The sequence below is a fragment of the Branchiostoma floridae genome, chromosome 11 (genome assembly GCF_000003815.2).
Source record: "Branchiostoma floridae strain S238N-H82 chromosome 11, Bfl_VNyyK, whole genome shotgun sequence".
Classification (NCBI taxonomy): domain Eukaryota; kingdom Metazoa; phylum Chordata; class Leptocardii; order Amphioxiformes; family Branchiostomatidae; genus Branchiostoma; species Branchiostoma floridae.
The window spans coordinates 13002110-13019305 of record NC_049989.1 but is presented as its reverse complement, the minus strand read 5'-3'; the positions used below and the strand labels follow the sequence as shown (position 1 = coordinate 13019305).

The 17196-nt window shown below is 41.6% G+C and overlaps 2 protein-coding genes across 3 annotated transcripts in view; both read left to right on the top strand.

Annotated features, from left to right (window-relative positions):
- LOC118426514 (coiled-coil domain-containing protein 157-like) overlaps positions 1-17196 on the top strand; it is a 1184186-nt gene that overhangs the window by 890756 nt on the left and 276234 nt on the right. The window lies entirely within an intron of this gene.
- The window catches only part of LOC118426515, a gene marked incomplete in the record, with an annotated part of 35915 nt that overhangs the window by 13339 nt on the left and 5380 nt on the right, over positions 1-17196 (top strand). The window contains 4 exon segments of the mRNA XM_035835970.1: positions 11226-11306; positions 13962-14037; positions 15944-16115; positions 17066-17139. Of these exon segments, the coding sequence (XP_035691863.1) occupies positions 11226-11306; positions 13962-14037; positions 15944-16115; positions 17066-17139 (403 nt within the window).

Here is a 17196-nt window from a genome sequence, read left to right as displayed (position 1 = left end):
CTACTTATAGGAGAATAGGGGTCCATCCCGGTGTGAGTGGATCGAATAGATCTGCAGATTGTACGGTTCGTCGATGTAGGTTAGACATCCAGGTAATAAGATACGCCAACACGAAGTTACTTAAAGAACTGGATATGGTTTTGGACCGTTTCTAAAACCATATCTAGTTGCTTGAGTATTACTTTTTGATTGTATGGTTCATTGTACTCGATTTGTTACGCCGTAAGAAGGTTTACCTGGTATGCGATACAAACAACATGCTGTCGCATTGATGACGTTACTGTTTTGCATTTCCCAGAACCCCTTCAGTTTATTCCTTTCGCTGACCGGAAACAACAGAATACATGATTGAATACTAGGTCAGACATCGGAGTTAGACCGTCCATAGGAAAGTAAGTTAAAATACTCTGAATGAAGGCTTAAAAATTCTTCTCCACCAGAAAGTCACTTGGGTCTATTTAATAACCGTCAAAAGAAATTAGGGGTAATGTTCTGCTCATTCTCCGAGAAAAGCTCTCTCTATAAAAGAAGCTTCACATTTGACCCCACTTCCCTCCTGATACAATCGGTAGCACCCAACAACTAAAATTTGTCTTTAGACTTTACACCAACCAAACTGCTGGACGAAATTTTGACCAGAACAGGAGACCTTTAGACCCTACCTGTCCTTTCTAACTAAAAAAAGTGTCCAGATTGGGCAAAAGTTTTCAAGGAAAAGAATGATTTTTTAAGCACTAAATCCCGTTTTGTGCCCTCTACTGTGCAATACAACTCTGACGTCAGCCCTACTAGCATGTGTAACACGATCTCTGACGTTGCCAACTCGGGCGTGCCGCTAGGAGGCGTGGTTTCGTCAGGCGTGAATGCATAAATACGAAGTAGTCCATATCATGATGTCTTGTGGAACCATGTGACGTCAATCGGAGGGTATTTGACCCAAAACCTAGAGGTCCTGTGTTCGAATCCCGTCATGCTACCAGTCTTGTGCTCTACGCGACTTCCCTCACTCCACTCAGTTGTAAAAACTGAAATGGGTACCTGACTTCGGCTGCAGGTAAAAGGCGGTTGAAAGAGTGGGATGGGCCCCGCCTTCCAATGCTATAATCTGTACACAATGATAACCCACTGTCCATGCGGCCTCAAAAAGGCTATGGTGATACCCTTACCTTATCACATTTGTTGTTCTTTGTATGATCTTGTATGTGGAAGGTGGAAAGATGGCAAAATTTTCAATATAGACACCATAAATGTTGTAACAATGTAACAAATAAACTAGAAAGGTCGACATTTGCTTGAGAGCAAATACAGCATATTTCAGCCATCTCCCTCATGCAACAATAGGCCTTGAGGTCGTTGACCCCTTTGGCCATTCGAAAATGACCAAAAAAATCCCAAATATATCATTTTAAAGTGGTCCATGCCAAAAATTATACATGGGTCATTTGAATAGATATCTAGAGCACCCCTTTACCAATTTACGGGTCATTAGGTTGTAAATCGAGGGAACAGGAGCCAAAAATGTCAAAATTTTGTCAAAAAAAATGGCCATAAAATCGCAAAATTATTTTGTTGTACCGAATGGGAAAACTTTTATTGAATTTATGTGCACATAATTGAAGGGCACTTTTATACCAAATTTCAGATCATTTGGTTGTAAAACGAGGCTACAGGAGCCAAAAATGTCCTTTTTTGGTCAAAAAATGGCCAAAAATCGCAAAATTAAGTATTTTGTTGTACCGTATGGGAAAACTTTTATTGAATTTATGTGCACATAATTGAAGGGCACTTGTACCAAATTTCATGTCATTCGGCTGTAATACCAGGGTACAGGAGCCCGAAATATACATAAAAATTGACAAAAACCTCAATAAAATCATTTTAAAGGCAGATATGAAAAAAATGAAAAAAACACCTGGGGGTATTGGCTTACTCTACCTTTGTGCCAAATTTCAAGTCAATCGGTTAAAAAATGGCGGAGTTGATTCGATTTGAAGATTTGACAGGAGAAAGAAAGAAAGAAAGAAACATTACGAATACTAGAAAGGCCGACATTTGCTTAGGAGCAAATACAGCATATTGCAATCCATCTTCATCCTTGAAAAAATCCCCAAATTCAACAATTTGAAGTCATGTTTGCTCAATGGGAAAATGAAGTACTGTGGGCACTTGTCCTACACACCTTCATGCCGAATTCTAGGTCATTTGGTTTCAATATAAGGGCATAGGAGCCAAAAATATACATTTTTTTAGTTAAAAATGGCAAAAAATCCCAAAATGACTCATTTTATAAGTGCTCTATGAAGAAAGTGTTGATGGGATCCTGTTGTCATATGTCCAATTTACCTTTCTGCCAAATTTCAGGTGATTTGGTTTACATACAAGGGCAAAGAAGCCAAAAATATACATTTTTAGTCAAAAATGGCTGAAAACCCCAAAATAACTAATTTTTGAAGTCATCTATGAAGAAAGTGTCAATGGGGTCCTGTGAGCATATGTTCAATGCACCTCTGTACCAAATTTCAGGTCATTAGGTTTTCATACAAGGGTATAGGAGCCAAAAATATACATTTTTTGTCAAAAATGGCCAAAAAGCCTAAAATAACTCATTTTTGGAGTAAACAATGAATAAAGCATTGATGGAGTTCTGTGGTCATATGTCAAACGCACCTATGTACCAAATTTCATGTCATTTGGTTTTAATACAAGGGCATAGGAGCCAAAAATATACATTTTTAGTCAAAAATGGCCAAAAACCCTAAAATAACTCATTTTTTAAGCGATCTATGAAGAAAGTGTTGATGGTTTTCTGTGCTCATATGTTTAATGCACCTCTGTACCAAATTTCAGGTCATTAGCTTGTAATACCAGGGCACAGGGGCCCAAAATATACATATTTTATCTAAAAATGACCAAAAACCCTAAATATCATAAATTCTAAGGCCTCTATCAAGAAAGTGAAAAAAACGCCTGGGGATATTTGCTACTTCTACCACCCTGCCAAATTTCAGCTCATTTGGCCCAAAAATGAAAAAGTTGAATCCATTTGAAGATTTGACAGGAGGAGAACGAAAGGAAAAACAATATATTGCAATCCCATACTATGTATGGATTGCAATATAACAATATATTTCACCATACCTATGGTATGGCTGAAATATAATGAAGCGGCAAAACAGGGTATCACAGCCAGCAGAGCTTTCATTCCTACATTCAAGATCTAGAAGTGAACTAGTGTAGTAAAAATTACAATAGTGTAGTGCTAGTAGACTGGTATTACTCACAAAGTTGGCAACTACACTCATGGCTTCTATATTGGTGCCACTTTTAGAACCATCCAGCTAGTTTCACTTCCACAACTACAGTCATGGCTACCTCGCGCTTGTCACTTCTACAAGTACAATCATTAGTCTGTAACACTAAATATTTTCCTAAGAAACCAAGTACTTTCTTGACATGTTCACCATCTCCGAAAAAGAAAAAAAAAATCTTCTTTTTTGTTTTGTTTCTGAAATCATGCTAATGTTTACCATCAAATGTACTTGATTTGGCCTTAGTGCTGTATTTTGGCTTAGGCCACAGTAAGTAATTTTTATGGATGACATCCTTTGCAGACTGCAAAAATAGTGCGATAGGGCGAAAAAAAAAAACAAGATGGGTGAAAAAAAACAAGATGGCTTCATTTCCAAAACTAGGCACCATAAGGGTGTAATGAATGTTGTAACAAGAATTAAAGGGACAAAACATGGTATCAGAGCCAACAAGGCATTCATTCCTGTATTCAAGACATGTACTGGTGTGGTAAAAGTGACACTAGTGTGGCAGACTGGCATCACCAACAAAGTTGGTAACTACACTCATGGCTTCCATATTGGTGTCACTTTTACAATTAACTATTACAACTACAGTCCTGAGTACATATTTGCTCATTTTGGTACTTTATCGTCATGTTGGCCATCCCTACAGAAGAAAAAAATCTTTTTTTTTTCTGAAATCAGGTAAAAATCAATGCGCGCGTGGATGTCATCCATAAAATTTACTTGCTGTGGCCTTACGGAACGTGATTGCTTACGTAACGGCTGAAATGTCGCTGTTGTTTTGTACACAGGGGAGAACAGTTAAGGTTTCCAGCTGTCTCCAATAGCGCTACATGTAAACAGTCTGACAATGTACGGTTGACGTGCATAGAAAAACCTGTCGACATTTGATAAAACCTTGAATTGAAATTGTTCCAACCTCCGATAACCGGTACGATGGCCTGGTAAAGGCTAGCTATATAATATCTTAATCTTTGAACAGAAAGGCATTGAGTATATATTGAGATATCTAATGCCTTTCTCGTATGCCTTGTAACACGTTCTGTCAGAACTATTCTTAGACGACATTGTTGTAGGTTACGTTTTTGTGGGCACGTACAGATGTTGTTATCAATTATTAATGTTTCCTGGCTGACCAACGCCTCGACTATCCAAGACCATCCAAGAAAGATATCGACACTTCTATAATGTTGCTGTCTGATCGCCAAAACTATAACCTTGACAAGTTGTCAACAGTCTCTCCCAGGGACGCAGTCTGGAATTCGCTTCGGTACTGTAAGATTCTGCCCCCATCTGGCCTGGTCAACTAGATCCAACTAGTAGCCCTAGTACCAGCAAGGAGCTTTTATACTACGCCGGCTACAGCGATAATGTTTGCCGGTGGAGAGTTTTGCTGGTGTCTACCAGACTGCGCTGGCTCATAGGGAGAATAATTTGCCAGGGGAGTTTTGCTATTGCTAGAGGTCAGTTGGCTGACGAAACATGAAACACGACCAGTGGAAGAATTTACTGGATTATAGTTCTTCAGCGAAATAAGATAGTTACTTGCGCTCTCTGCCAAACTGTATAAATATTTTTGTCATATCCCCATAAGGCTACCCCGGTGAAGGCTGGCCAACTTGCTCACTCGATGATTTGGCAGCCTTCCTTAAGGGGCTGTGGCGAATTTTCCCGGGGGCCATGTCGGCCCTAGTACCGAAGAACTGGTCTGTGAAAGTGTGAAAACCTGGTATTAGTCCGATTTCCTGGTTACAAAACTCTGACTCACTACCCGCATCCCTGGAAATCCCCGTAACTCGACCTTCGACGCTTTTGATTGGACATCCCGCGGTCAACTCACTTCCGGTACCTGTCAACGTCTCTGATTGGTTGTCAGGAGGCGTGACGTCAACATGTCAATAAGTCAAGCGTTCGCGGGGCAAGCTGAAAACCTTTCCCCCTTTGCGCGGTTCCTGCACTATCCAGTAACCCACCGGAATCGGAACACGCACCCCAAAACTGTGCAACTCTGAGGCTTGTAACAGCAAAGTCTAGTCCTTCGAAGGACCGCAGAAGTTTGGACAAGGAAGGGCGAAGCACTCCAAGATGACAGAAGGGAATCCGAAGAAGATCATCGCAGGTGTAAGACTGCTGGGGATTGAGAAGCGCTATGTGCCTAACAAACATTACGTGAGTACACGGTGGTTGGCGCTAGCTTTAGTAGAGCTTTGTACGGTGTTTGATAGCGTAACAGCAAAAATACGGTTTTCGTGTCTGGCCCTATACACTCTTGAGGCCTTTGGACAACGATTACAAGATGGCTGTTCTCAAACTAACTACAATATTGTGTACATGTACTAAAGCGCTATGTGCCTAACAAACATTACGTGAGTACACGGTGGTTGGAGCTAGCTAGAGCTTTGTACGGTGTTTGATAGCGAACAGAAAAAATACGGTTTTCGTGTCTGGCCCAATACACTCTTGAGGCCTTTGGACAACGATTACAAGATGTCTGTTCTCAAACTAACTACAATATTGTGTACATGTACTAAAGCGCTATTTGCCTAATAAACATTACGTGAGTACAGGCTGGTTGGAGCTAGCTAGAGCTTTGTACGGTGTTTGATAGCGTAACAGCAAAAATTCGGTTTTCGTGTCTGGACACAGTATGACCCAATACACTCGTGGGCCCTCTGGACAACGATTACAAGTTGTCTGTTCTCAAACTAACTACAATATTGTGTACATGTACTAAAGCGCTATGTGCCTACAAACATTACGTGAGTACACGGTGGTTGGAGCTTGCTAGCACTTTGTACAGTGGTTGATAGCGTAACAGACAAAACACAGTTTTCGTGTCTCCCTGGCCACAGTATGACCCAATACACCCGGCCCGTGGGACCTCTGGACAACGATTACAAGTTGTCTGTTCTCAAACTAACTACAATATTGTGTACATGTACTAAAGTATTTTGCAGTCGTCGTGGGGTGGGGGTGGGCGGAGTTCATTTTGGAGTAACTTTTATATTTCTTGCACTCGTCAGTCGAAGTAGGCAATGAGAGAAAACGGTTTCTTCTCTCAATTCGTGTAGAGCGCGTTTCTTAGGAGCTTCGTAGCATGTAAATAATTTAAATCGGCGAGAGCCGGACATACCAAGGATATCATCATACTGACCAGTACAGGTCATTCGTCCGTCCCCCCTGTTCACTGTACCGGGTAAAATCTAGCCCCATTATTCTTGTTAAACAGACCTGTCCGACCAATGACCCTTCGTCGGACATGGTATTTGTTAAGGACACAAAATATGTAGGGATAATGTCTTGATATTTGTCTTAAGTAAACAGCAAGTCCGTTTTACGTCTTCAGACATTTAGTCCGACTTGGGCTGCCCACCGATAAGACCAGGTGTGTCTCTGTACGTTGGTAATGCTAATTAGATATTTTGAAAAGCAGACCGCCTTACAAAAATAAGGGGTGTTATTCAGTACAAGAACAAGAACAAGGTGCTCAGTAGAGATGCCCTTAGCTTGCCCTACACTGGTTACACCCTACGTTACATAACGTCCTTGACTCTTATAGACGTAGACACACGCACGCACGCACACACACACACACACACACACATACGCACACACACACACACACACACACACACACACTCACACACGCTCACACACTCAGACACTCACACTCACGCACATACACACACACAGGCACACACACACACACACACACACACACGCATACTACACATACGTGATACACATACACATACATACACACACATGCAGACACACATACAGTCAAACCTGTCTATAGCGACAACTCAAGGGACTGGTCAAAATTGGCCACTATAGAGAGGTGGCCACTGGCCACTATAGAGAAAATGCTGATTAATTTGACCACAAGCAAAGTTTAATACACATGGTTTTAGTAACCATTGATCTTTATTCACATAATACAGTACTATGTACTGCAATGATTGTTATACTACAACTTGATGACACTTCTCTTCTTGCAAACTACTTTCTTCCGCTACTGTGAAAGAATTCTACAGTTCACCCGATACCAGGGTCTTCAATTATGCGTTTCCCCAAGCAAAAACGCCTTGAAAGGGGTTCAAAAGGCCGATCGAGTGCTGTTTCAATTGATTTTACCCGTAGAGTACCTCCAAAAATGTATTGGCCCCTGCCCAAGACTACGCAACAACACCAACGCCCCCCCCCCCCTGCAACCCTCCACATAAGTCAGTGTCAACCCAGAGTGTCAACCGTACGAATCCATATCGTTGTTGACATATCCCTACGTGGTTATATTTCACCTCCAGATGTGCGAGAGAAGATAATTATAGATTCTACCAGCGATAGTTTATCTGACGGCGCGCACGTTGTACTGTACATGTAGCCGGCAGGGGTCAGGAAATCGCCGTCGGTTTGAGTCATGTAACATCGATGACTAGTGGCTCAGTTGGGGAGCAGACCGGGAAAGGCCCAACTTCCATGTGATCAGTGACAGCACATATAGGGGTGACATTTACTTCCAGTTAACCTTGTACTTCACAAACGCTTGTATGAAATTTTTAGCGGTAGTTCAGTACTTCCCGTAAACCTAATGTACTTCACAAACGACTGTATGTCACATAGTTAGCGGTAATTCATTGTTGTTTACGAGTGGACTGTTAAACTTAATCTCCAAGCAGATTCCTCCGGTGGCATTAAAACAGTAACATAAGCTGGGGAAGGAATTGGCCGGCAAAGGAGGATACTAGAATGATAGAAATTGGATAAAATATAGCCAGATTTTAGCTGGTCGCAATACTCCTCTGGCATGTTATGTGCCTAATATACTTGTCCAATTTCTACTATTTTCCAGCCACCTGTGGAGGCTGGTGGAAGCTAAGAATCCCATACGGACTTAATATGGACTTGAATATATAACGTTATACGCACGTGTGAACCCGGCTTTAAGGTGGGGTCACACATGCGTATATATTCAAGTCCGTTTGAGGTGCGTATGAAGCTCTTAGTCTCTACCAGGCTCCACAGGTCGCGGGAAAAATAGTACAAATTGGACAAATATAGATACATAACATGCCAAATGAGTTAGCTGACCGAGAAGTATGGTTAGCGATCCAGCTAACTCGTCTAACATGTTACCTGTTTACGTTTGTACAATTTCTATTATTTTTCCAGCGACCTTTGGGGCCTGGTGGAGGCAAATACTTCCATGCGCGCCTCATACGTAGTGCCTGGTATGTTCTAGAATCAAACCGTTTACGGATGTGCAATTTGCACATCCGTAAACGGTTTGATTCTAGAACATGCCAATGGCCAAACCGGGAAAGAGTGTTCACCTTGCATTAGGTAGGTCTTGAGTTCGATCCCCGGCCGAATTATACCAACGACTTAAAAAAAAATGCTACATACTGCTTTCTCGGCTTATCAGCAATTCGGAAAGAGTATGGTAGTTGAACACACATACACACACACCACTACCAGTGGACTAGCCCCCTTCTGTAGTGATTGCACAAAGTTGTGTGACCCAGGGCTACAGAAACGGAGATGGGCGCCGCCCAATACACCATGTGGTGCAGGAAGGACTTTAACGTTTTAACGTCTGTGCAAACAAAGGCGTACACAGGCGTTCGTTTTTTTGCCAATTAACTCCCGTGTAGAAAACAAAGTGCACAGATATAGATAAACATCTCTGCATACAGTGAAGCTAATGTATGCTATTAACTCTACAAAAGAGAAGCCCCGAATAATGCATGGATAATTATATAGAGATTGCACCACGGGGGTGCATTATGCTAGAGATGATTACCTCAATGATAGAGGAATTATACTAGAGATAATCACCTCAATGATAAGAGGCTGAGATGGGCCGACTACTCTCTCTTCACAGCCAGGGGCTGAATTGCGAGGAGCTTACAATAGGCGGGGATATCTGGAGCGGCTGCCATTCGACCCTAACTCAGGTGACCTCAGTTGTACCAGGACTATAGTTTTTGAACCACTCGCACCAAAAAGTACCCTTACTCTTTTCTATATGTGGTGGGGTATTTAACTTGCTTGATATCAATTTACTAACAGGTGTATCATCCGGGTAGTAGTTCCTCTGCTACAATAGTAGAGAAGCGACTGGTTATAGTGTATGACACACATCGGAGCGAAATTCTATCTCCGGATGGTACGTACCCAGGCTAACATTCACCCGACTGTGACAGTCCATTGTCTACTGAAAGCACGCACTTCTCGTCCCACGCAAGCAACTATCACGTCTTCTTTGAAAAGCGGATACCACCTGAGACACCCTAAGCCGGCTACACTCCTTGGCAAGCTTTGATACTATCATATGGCACCGTAGGATCTGCTTGGAGATTATGGCATAGCTGGCGTTGACTTTCATCCGACTGTGACAGTCCATTGTCTACTGAAAGCATGCACTTCTCGTCCCACGCAAGCAACTATCACGTCTTCTTTGAAAAGCGGATACCACCTGAGACACCCTAAATAAGCAGTCTTACGTAATCTCCAACCAGATCCACGGTGCGTAATGTATAGTAGCAAACTTCCCGGTGCAGTTTGACTCCCTTAGCCGGCTACACTCCTTGGCAAGCTTTGATACTATCATATGGCACCGTAGGATCTGCTTGGAGATTAAGTTTTATGCAGGTACAATGTACAATGCTGAAAAGAGGTTACAAAATGAGATAGAGACGTCGAAACATATACAATTCGAAGAAGGTGAACTTTTGAAGGGGTACATTTGACATTAACAAACTCCTTCTTGAAAAGTATACCAAAGAATGTGTCAATACATGTAGTGTAACTTAGATCAAGATAAGATCGAACGACGTTGACTGTACACTATACAACAATGAAAGAAATGTTCTCTCAAATTATGTACAAGTCCCAAGTTTTCGATACTCAAATAGCACAGAAAAAATACATTGCTCATGGAGTTATATAAACCATATGTTTTAAACTCCGTATCTATCCTTACATTTACAACTGTCTTAAGTAAGAAGCGAGAAGTTGAACCTATACACGCTAGTATACGTTAGACTTTGTAGATGTACTAAGTACGATTCATTCATTCGTTCGTTCGTTCATTCCTTTCCTTTTCCTTTCCTTCTTTTATTCCTCCACTCTGGGAGAGCATTCGTTCGTTCGTTCGTTCTTTCGTTCATTCATTCATTCATTCATTCACTTTTTAACATCATTTTTTTGCCTAGCATATGTTTCATAATCTCTTGCTCCTGGGGGCTTACATAGTCAGGCTACCTTGTTTTGGGTACAAAGCCACTGGTGCGTGGGTACATGTGCAGCAAAGACGTAATACCATATGTGCAATGCATAGGTGTAGGTGTAGAATGGATCATGACCTAGGGGTCACACCTGACGTGACAGAATGAAGACTGGATTTAGGGTAACAACACCGGGCGACTGTTTTGAACAAAAAAGAACAAAATGGGTGAAGGACTGGGTAACTAAAGTATGTCTACTTTCTTTCTAACGGCTAAATGGCGCACGGAAAACTCACGTAAGCCTTATGAAGCCGGGTTCACACGAGCGTATACATATTTCCAAGTACGCATGAGGACCGTATGGTACTAAGCCTCTACCAGGCTCCACATGTGTAGATTAGAATACATTTGTAGTAGAGAAATTGGACAAATATAGACAAATAACATGCCTAACGAGTTAGCTAGGTCTAAAATCATACTTCTCGGCCAGCAAACTCCTCTGGTAATCTGTCCAAATTTGTCCAATTTCCATTTTTTTTACAACGACCTATAAGGACCGATAGAGGCTAAGACTTCCATACGGAACTCATACGGACTTGAAAATATACGCACGTGTGATTCCACCTTGTCTGTACGTGTCCTAAAACACTGGTGTGATATTAAAATGTTTCTTACTCCACAGTTGTACATCCTGTCTGTGAAGTGGTCCGAGGGAAGTGAATTCATCATTTACAGACGATCCAGCGCGTTCTTCCAGCTTCACGTAAGTAACACGGTCTAAACTCTGTACTTGTCTGAAGAGGGCAAGGGGGGGGGGGGGTCCTGAGAACGCTTAAAATAAATTTTAGAAGGGCTGACAACGAATGACACTATATTTGAGTTATTGCAAAATGAGCAAATCATATGCTGTGGAAAAATATATCCGAAAACGCACACCAATTTCATAAAATGCCAAGGTCAATTCGAAGGTCAAATAAAGAAGATGCAAATCAAAAATGGAGGCTCTATTATTCGATGTAACTTTGCCATTATCTGTGTGCTTAATTTTTTTGTTCAACCTCCCTGACCACCACGTAGATTTCAGAATAAAGGCAACATTTTGGGGGCCAGACATATTTATTCACACATTCGCATCGGTTAAGGGTTCCCAGATGGTGTCATCCATATAGTCCAATCGCCATGGCCCTAGCGAGCGAAAGATTAGTCCTAAGAAGGGTGGTACCCAGACTATTGTAGTTCAACATTCCGGTCACGTAGACCACATCATGATCAAGGCTTCCCGGCGCGTGGAGGAATGTAGATAAAGAAAGTGTGGTTACAGGATGTCAGAGAAGGATTAAAGTTAAGTTGACGAGGAAATGCGGTTGTTCGTGGAAGTTGACAGTCAGGGTGACGTTTGGCAACTAAGCGGGAAGTTTAGGGTGGTTGGAATGTACCGAATATAGCTTATTGAATGATTATAAGATGTATGGTGAATGTGTGGGTGGGTGGGGGTGGTTGGGTGTTTATAGGATGCATTACTGACCGTTTCAACTTAGCAGAACACAGTATTTATGCGCGATCCCCTGGTCCATGACGCGGGTACACAAAGTAGTACGGATAAACTTGTTGAAGGAGAGGTAAAAAACCTTATTGGAGAGGCAGCCAGATATATAACCTACAGCTCATTTTTCAGCTGTTTTGTACTATTTACAGTATGGTAAAAAAACTTGCCTTTTATTTGGAAACGGCCGAAAATTGATGCGCACATGGATATGCGGATGTCAGTCGTATAATCTAATCGACGCGTCGCCTAAAACCCCACCAAGAAAGGGTTTGGTTTTCTATGGTTTAAATCCTTTGGGGTAGCGTGGATTCTAGTAGCAGGCGCCTTGTGGCGCGTTCACCCATATCCTATTCGGAACCCGACCTTGAGGACGTTAATTAACCTAACGCAGTATTTACTCAACACCTGTGGAATAGTAGTTCGGGTACAAAGTAGTGCGACACAGCACTTCAAAGAGATTCTTCTGTCCACGTCAGCGAGGCGGAAATTGTGGTGAATGGTAAAGGAATACACCAGTTTTGAGACTGTATGACTTGGATTACGATGTTTGTTCGGTTGGCTTGGAGGCAAAGTTGCGCTTGAATATTAGTGCATTATAATATCACCAAACTACTGTACGGCAGTTGCAGTATATATGATGAGGTCAAATAAAAGTATAGCTTTTAAAAGAGAACGAGCCGACAAACTATAGCTCATTTCACATTTTTCTCTAGATTGTACCCTGAACTTCAACATACTCAATTCTTGTAAATTGCTTATGCACTGAGGCGTCGAACCTCCTGACTTTAAGTGAGGCCCCGAGCCATGTAAATCCCCATTGGCGAAATACTTTGTGTCGGCTACCTTGTGGAAGTTGATTATGTATAAGCCTGGTAGCGTGTATTCCTCTTGTATGCATGAAGTGTGCGGTACAAGAGGGGGGTTGAGAATGTAGCAGGACGGCTTTCTATTTCTAGTCGCTGATTGTTGTTCTATAAGGTGTGGCGATGTCTAGTAAACAGACACACACACAGACTTGTGTCGTCATAGTAACACATCCCACATCTTTGTTCGCTTATATCACAAACACTGTCTCTCATCCCCATTCAAAAGAAACTTTTAAAACTATCTAATTAGAAATGTGTGAAAATATTCTGAATTTTTTTAAATTTTTAAAAATGTTTGAATATTTTTTTAGATTTCAAAAGTTTTTTTTAATCTCGAACGTTTTACAATTTTTTTGAAAATTTGTATTAGTATAGCGTAATGAAACTAAGGATTAGTGCTCACCTTTTCTAAAACGATAAGGACAACAGTATAACACACCAGCCAATGAGAGCGAACATGTATGTCATTTTAAAATAGATTGTCCGACAAAAATGGTTAGTCTATTGCATCTAAAACTGATACGTTAATTACCACATGCAAAGAGTTATTCAATATCATATCATCATTCCCTGTATATATGTAGACCAACGTATATGCAGCTCTATGCAAGAATGAGGCAGTGTTTTACAGCTCTCGGAAAATGTAGTTCTGTGGACTTTGTAAACCATTTGGTTGTCAGTTGTAAATTACGAACTATCTGGTTGATCTCTTTTGCATACCCCTAACTTTGACTGTGAACTTGATCAAGAGAGGGTTTTTGCGAACTTCAACAAGAATAGGTGATATCTTGACTTGTGTTACAAAATACTGGGCAAAGTTCCCCTTTGGCTGTTGTGTGAATGTGTATGTACAGCTAGTAGAAGCCGCTTAATTGCACGGCCTATTTGCCAGTGAATTTCGTGCAATTATCCAGCTGGTGCAATAATGCGATAAATAGTTGTTAGTCACAAATCAGGTCTTTAGCGTATGGATCCAATCCAATGTGCTTCTCTTTCTATTCTACAGGAAAAACTTACCGAGTTGTTCCCAATAGAGACGGGAGTAGTCAGCAAGAAGGACCAGAAAATTCCTGCGCTTCCAAGTAAGTGTTCTGTTACCAAGACGGTTATGTTTTTGTTGTGTGTAAGTGTGTGTGTGTGTGTGTGTGTGTGTGTGTGTGTGTGTGTGTGTGTGTGTGTGTGTGTGTGTGTGTGTGTGTACATGTGCGTGTCTGTCTGTCTGTCTGTCTGTCTGTCTTTTAACAACATAACTCGAGAAGCTTTGGAAGGATCCTGTTTCTTTGTACATTTGGGCAGGGGTTGGGGAAATGACGGTCATTTTTGATAATGGGCACCCTAGCGGCTCTCTGGGGCACTGTAACTGCTGGCTTCGATATTTCGTGTTCTGGACATGCCGTGGTCGTGATTCTTGAGTGATAAATGGCCCTTCTCTAGTTAAATGCTTAACGATTTAATCTAGTTTCGCCATTCTATTGTTAGGGTGAGGCACAATAGCGTCAATAGGCCGTAATCTCTGTTCGGCGAAAACGGGAACGTTGGACAATGTCAAACTTCCTGTTGATTGTTATTTTGACTGGCGTGGCGGTAAGTCGAGATGGAAGGTCAAGACAAGGGCATGTTCCGTTATTTAAAAAAAAAAAAAAACTTTCGGCGGGGGCGTTTCAGAGAAATTCTTATTGAACCGAACAATACTCCCTCAGAGGGGGGCAGGTGAAATGAACTTGGTAACTGCAGTAAAGAATGTGCTGAGAAAACAAACAAGTGTCCCGATAACGATACTTCCATTTCAAATAAGATATCTTACAACAACTAGACAAAGCACAAGCAGTCAGCTAGTTGTGCCAAAACCCCATCAGCGGAGAAAATCAGCCATGGCATTACCTACCCAATGTCTGGAACAATCTACCACCAGTAGGGGTGGGTACTGGTACAAAACCTGTTTTCCTTATTGGACCTGTCCAGAAAAACCGGACTTGAAGAAAATCGGTGGAACGGATGTTGGAACTATTTGAAAATGAACAAATTATATGACCAGCCATCCGCACGTTTTGGGGCTTACCGGTCGATGAAAATAACAAGAGTGAAGTAGAGTGTATAGTAATTTCTACCAAGTTTTACAGTCAATCGTACAGATGCAGTTAGCCTTGTAGGATTTTAAAAAGCCAATGAGAGTCGAATACTCAACATGGACCATTGTTTTGAGTATCGTCCATTCACAAGTTTCCACATACTGAATCAAGTTCATGTTCAGGTTCTGACCTGGACCTGATCCCCTGGACCTGAACCGGACCTGCATTTTCTGTACCGGTACCCACCCCTAACCACCAGACATACGCACAGCCTCGGTGATTGAGTTAAACTTGAGATGAACTTGGCAACTACAGTAAAGAATGTGCTGCGCAAACAAAAGCACTGATAAGGGTACTTCTAGAGAAGTAATCGTAGATGAGAGTTACAGCTTGCAAAAACAGACTGGTAAAATGTTGACTGAAATACACCATACTGAGGTCTCATTGACGTATTACTCGTAAAATAGACCCCCCCCCCAAAAAAAAACTGATCTCAAAAGTTAGATTGGTGAAAGCTTGCTTGTAACTGAAGAATTAGCAGGTAAAGTTTTGCAGCCGCTAGCTCTTGGTAGGAGGTACACAGCCATATTTTGTCACTTCAATTCTTATGACAATGTTGATAGTGTCTATATTTTGATAGTGTCTATTTCTTTTTTTTCATACCCATCTTGTTTTTTTGCCATATCTCATTACTTTTGCAGTCTGCAGAGGATGCCATCCATTTACTTGCTGTGGCCTAATATAAGATTTATAGATTTAAGAAAAAACTATTAACTTAACTATAATACAACACAACTTAACACAAGTAGTGGATTGCCTTTTGTCAAGTTTGACAAATATAGTATTATACAAGTATTATATATTATTGTTATATTATGAATTCATCTTAATATTATACAATGTATTATATCATTTATAGAGCAAAGATGGTTTGGGAACGAGAAGTTCAAGGTGGCAGAACGAAGGCAGACGACAATAGACGAATATTGCCGAAAAGTTGCGATGGCCGAGCCGAAGATTTCCGAACACGAGGAAGTGCTGTCCTTCTTCAAGACGTTGCCCGTAGACCTGAACCCTCCACCTCCTGACCCGTATGTACTAGTAACTCTCGGTCTTTCATGCAATTCTAGTTCACCTTTATCCGCGGGGTAACCTATGTCCGTTGTTAACGTTTTTTAAAACAGGGTATGTAGGGATATGAAGTTTTCAAACTGCAATATTGTGGAAATATCGAAGTTTGGTGCAACAACGGGCATTTGAGATATTGCAGTTTGATATAACAACGGATATAGGTTACCCCGCGGATAAATATGAGCTACCATCCTGGGTTCGAACCCCTGAAATGTGCCGATGTTATGCCCTTGAGAAAGGCACTTTATACCAATTTCCTCACTATACGCACGTGTAAATTTCCAGGTATACATTTTAATTTTTCGTTTCTTAAAACATCCCGGCTGGGCCCCGGTTTGGAAATGTGGCCTAAGCCTAAACGTGTGCCTAGCTTCGGTTAGGGACATCTCTATGATAGGATGTTAAATGGTGGCCCCATGTTTAAGTCGAACCACACTCAGTGCACATTTAAGAAACCACCACACGTAATGAAAAAAGTAGGGGTCCTTCCCTGTGTGAGTGGATCAAATGAATCTGTCCGGATATGCAGTTTGCACTGTTCAGTTACTCTCCAAGCAAAGATTGAGTCGCGGAGATATAGTAGTAGTCGGAAAATTTACCGGTGCGCTCCTCTTACAAACTACTAATATATCTCCGCGACTCAACCTCTGTTTGGAGAGAAGTCTCCAAGCAGACCCTACGGTGCCTTAGAGATTGTATCAAAGCTGGCCAAGGAGTATAGCCGGTGCCCGTTTGACTCAATTTGGCCGGCTATCTCCCTTTTGTCGGCTATACCTCTTGGCCAGCTTTGATACGGCACCGTACTTGGAGAGTACTGTATGATGTGCTACGCCATAGGTAATGGCATAAGGGGCTTACATTACAAAGAAACAAATATAAAACGTCTCTCCAATTGGTTGTCCTCTGACAGGGAGATGCCGAACAAGACGTACCTGACATTCGAGTCGAAAAAAAAGCAAGACAACGGGAAGAAGGAGAAGACAGGTGAGGCCTTCTAGCTGATAGTGTCCCATAACCATAGGGAAATTATCACCGACAGTC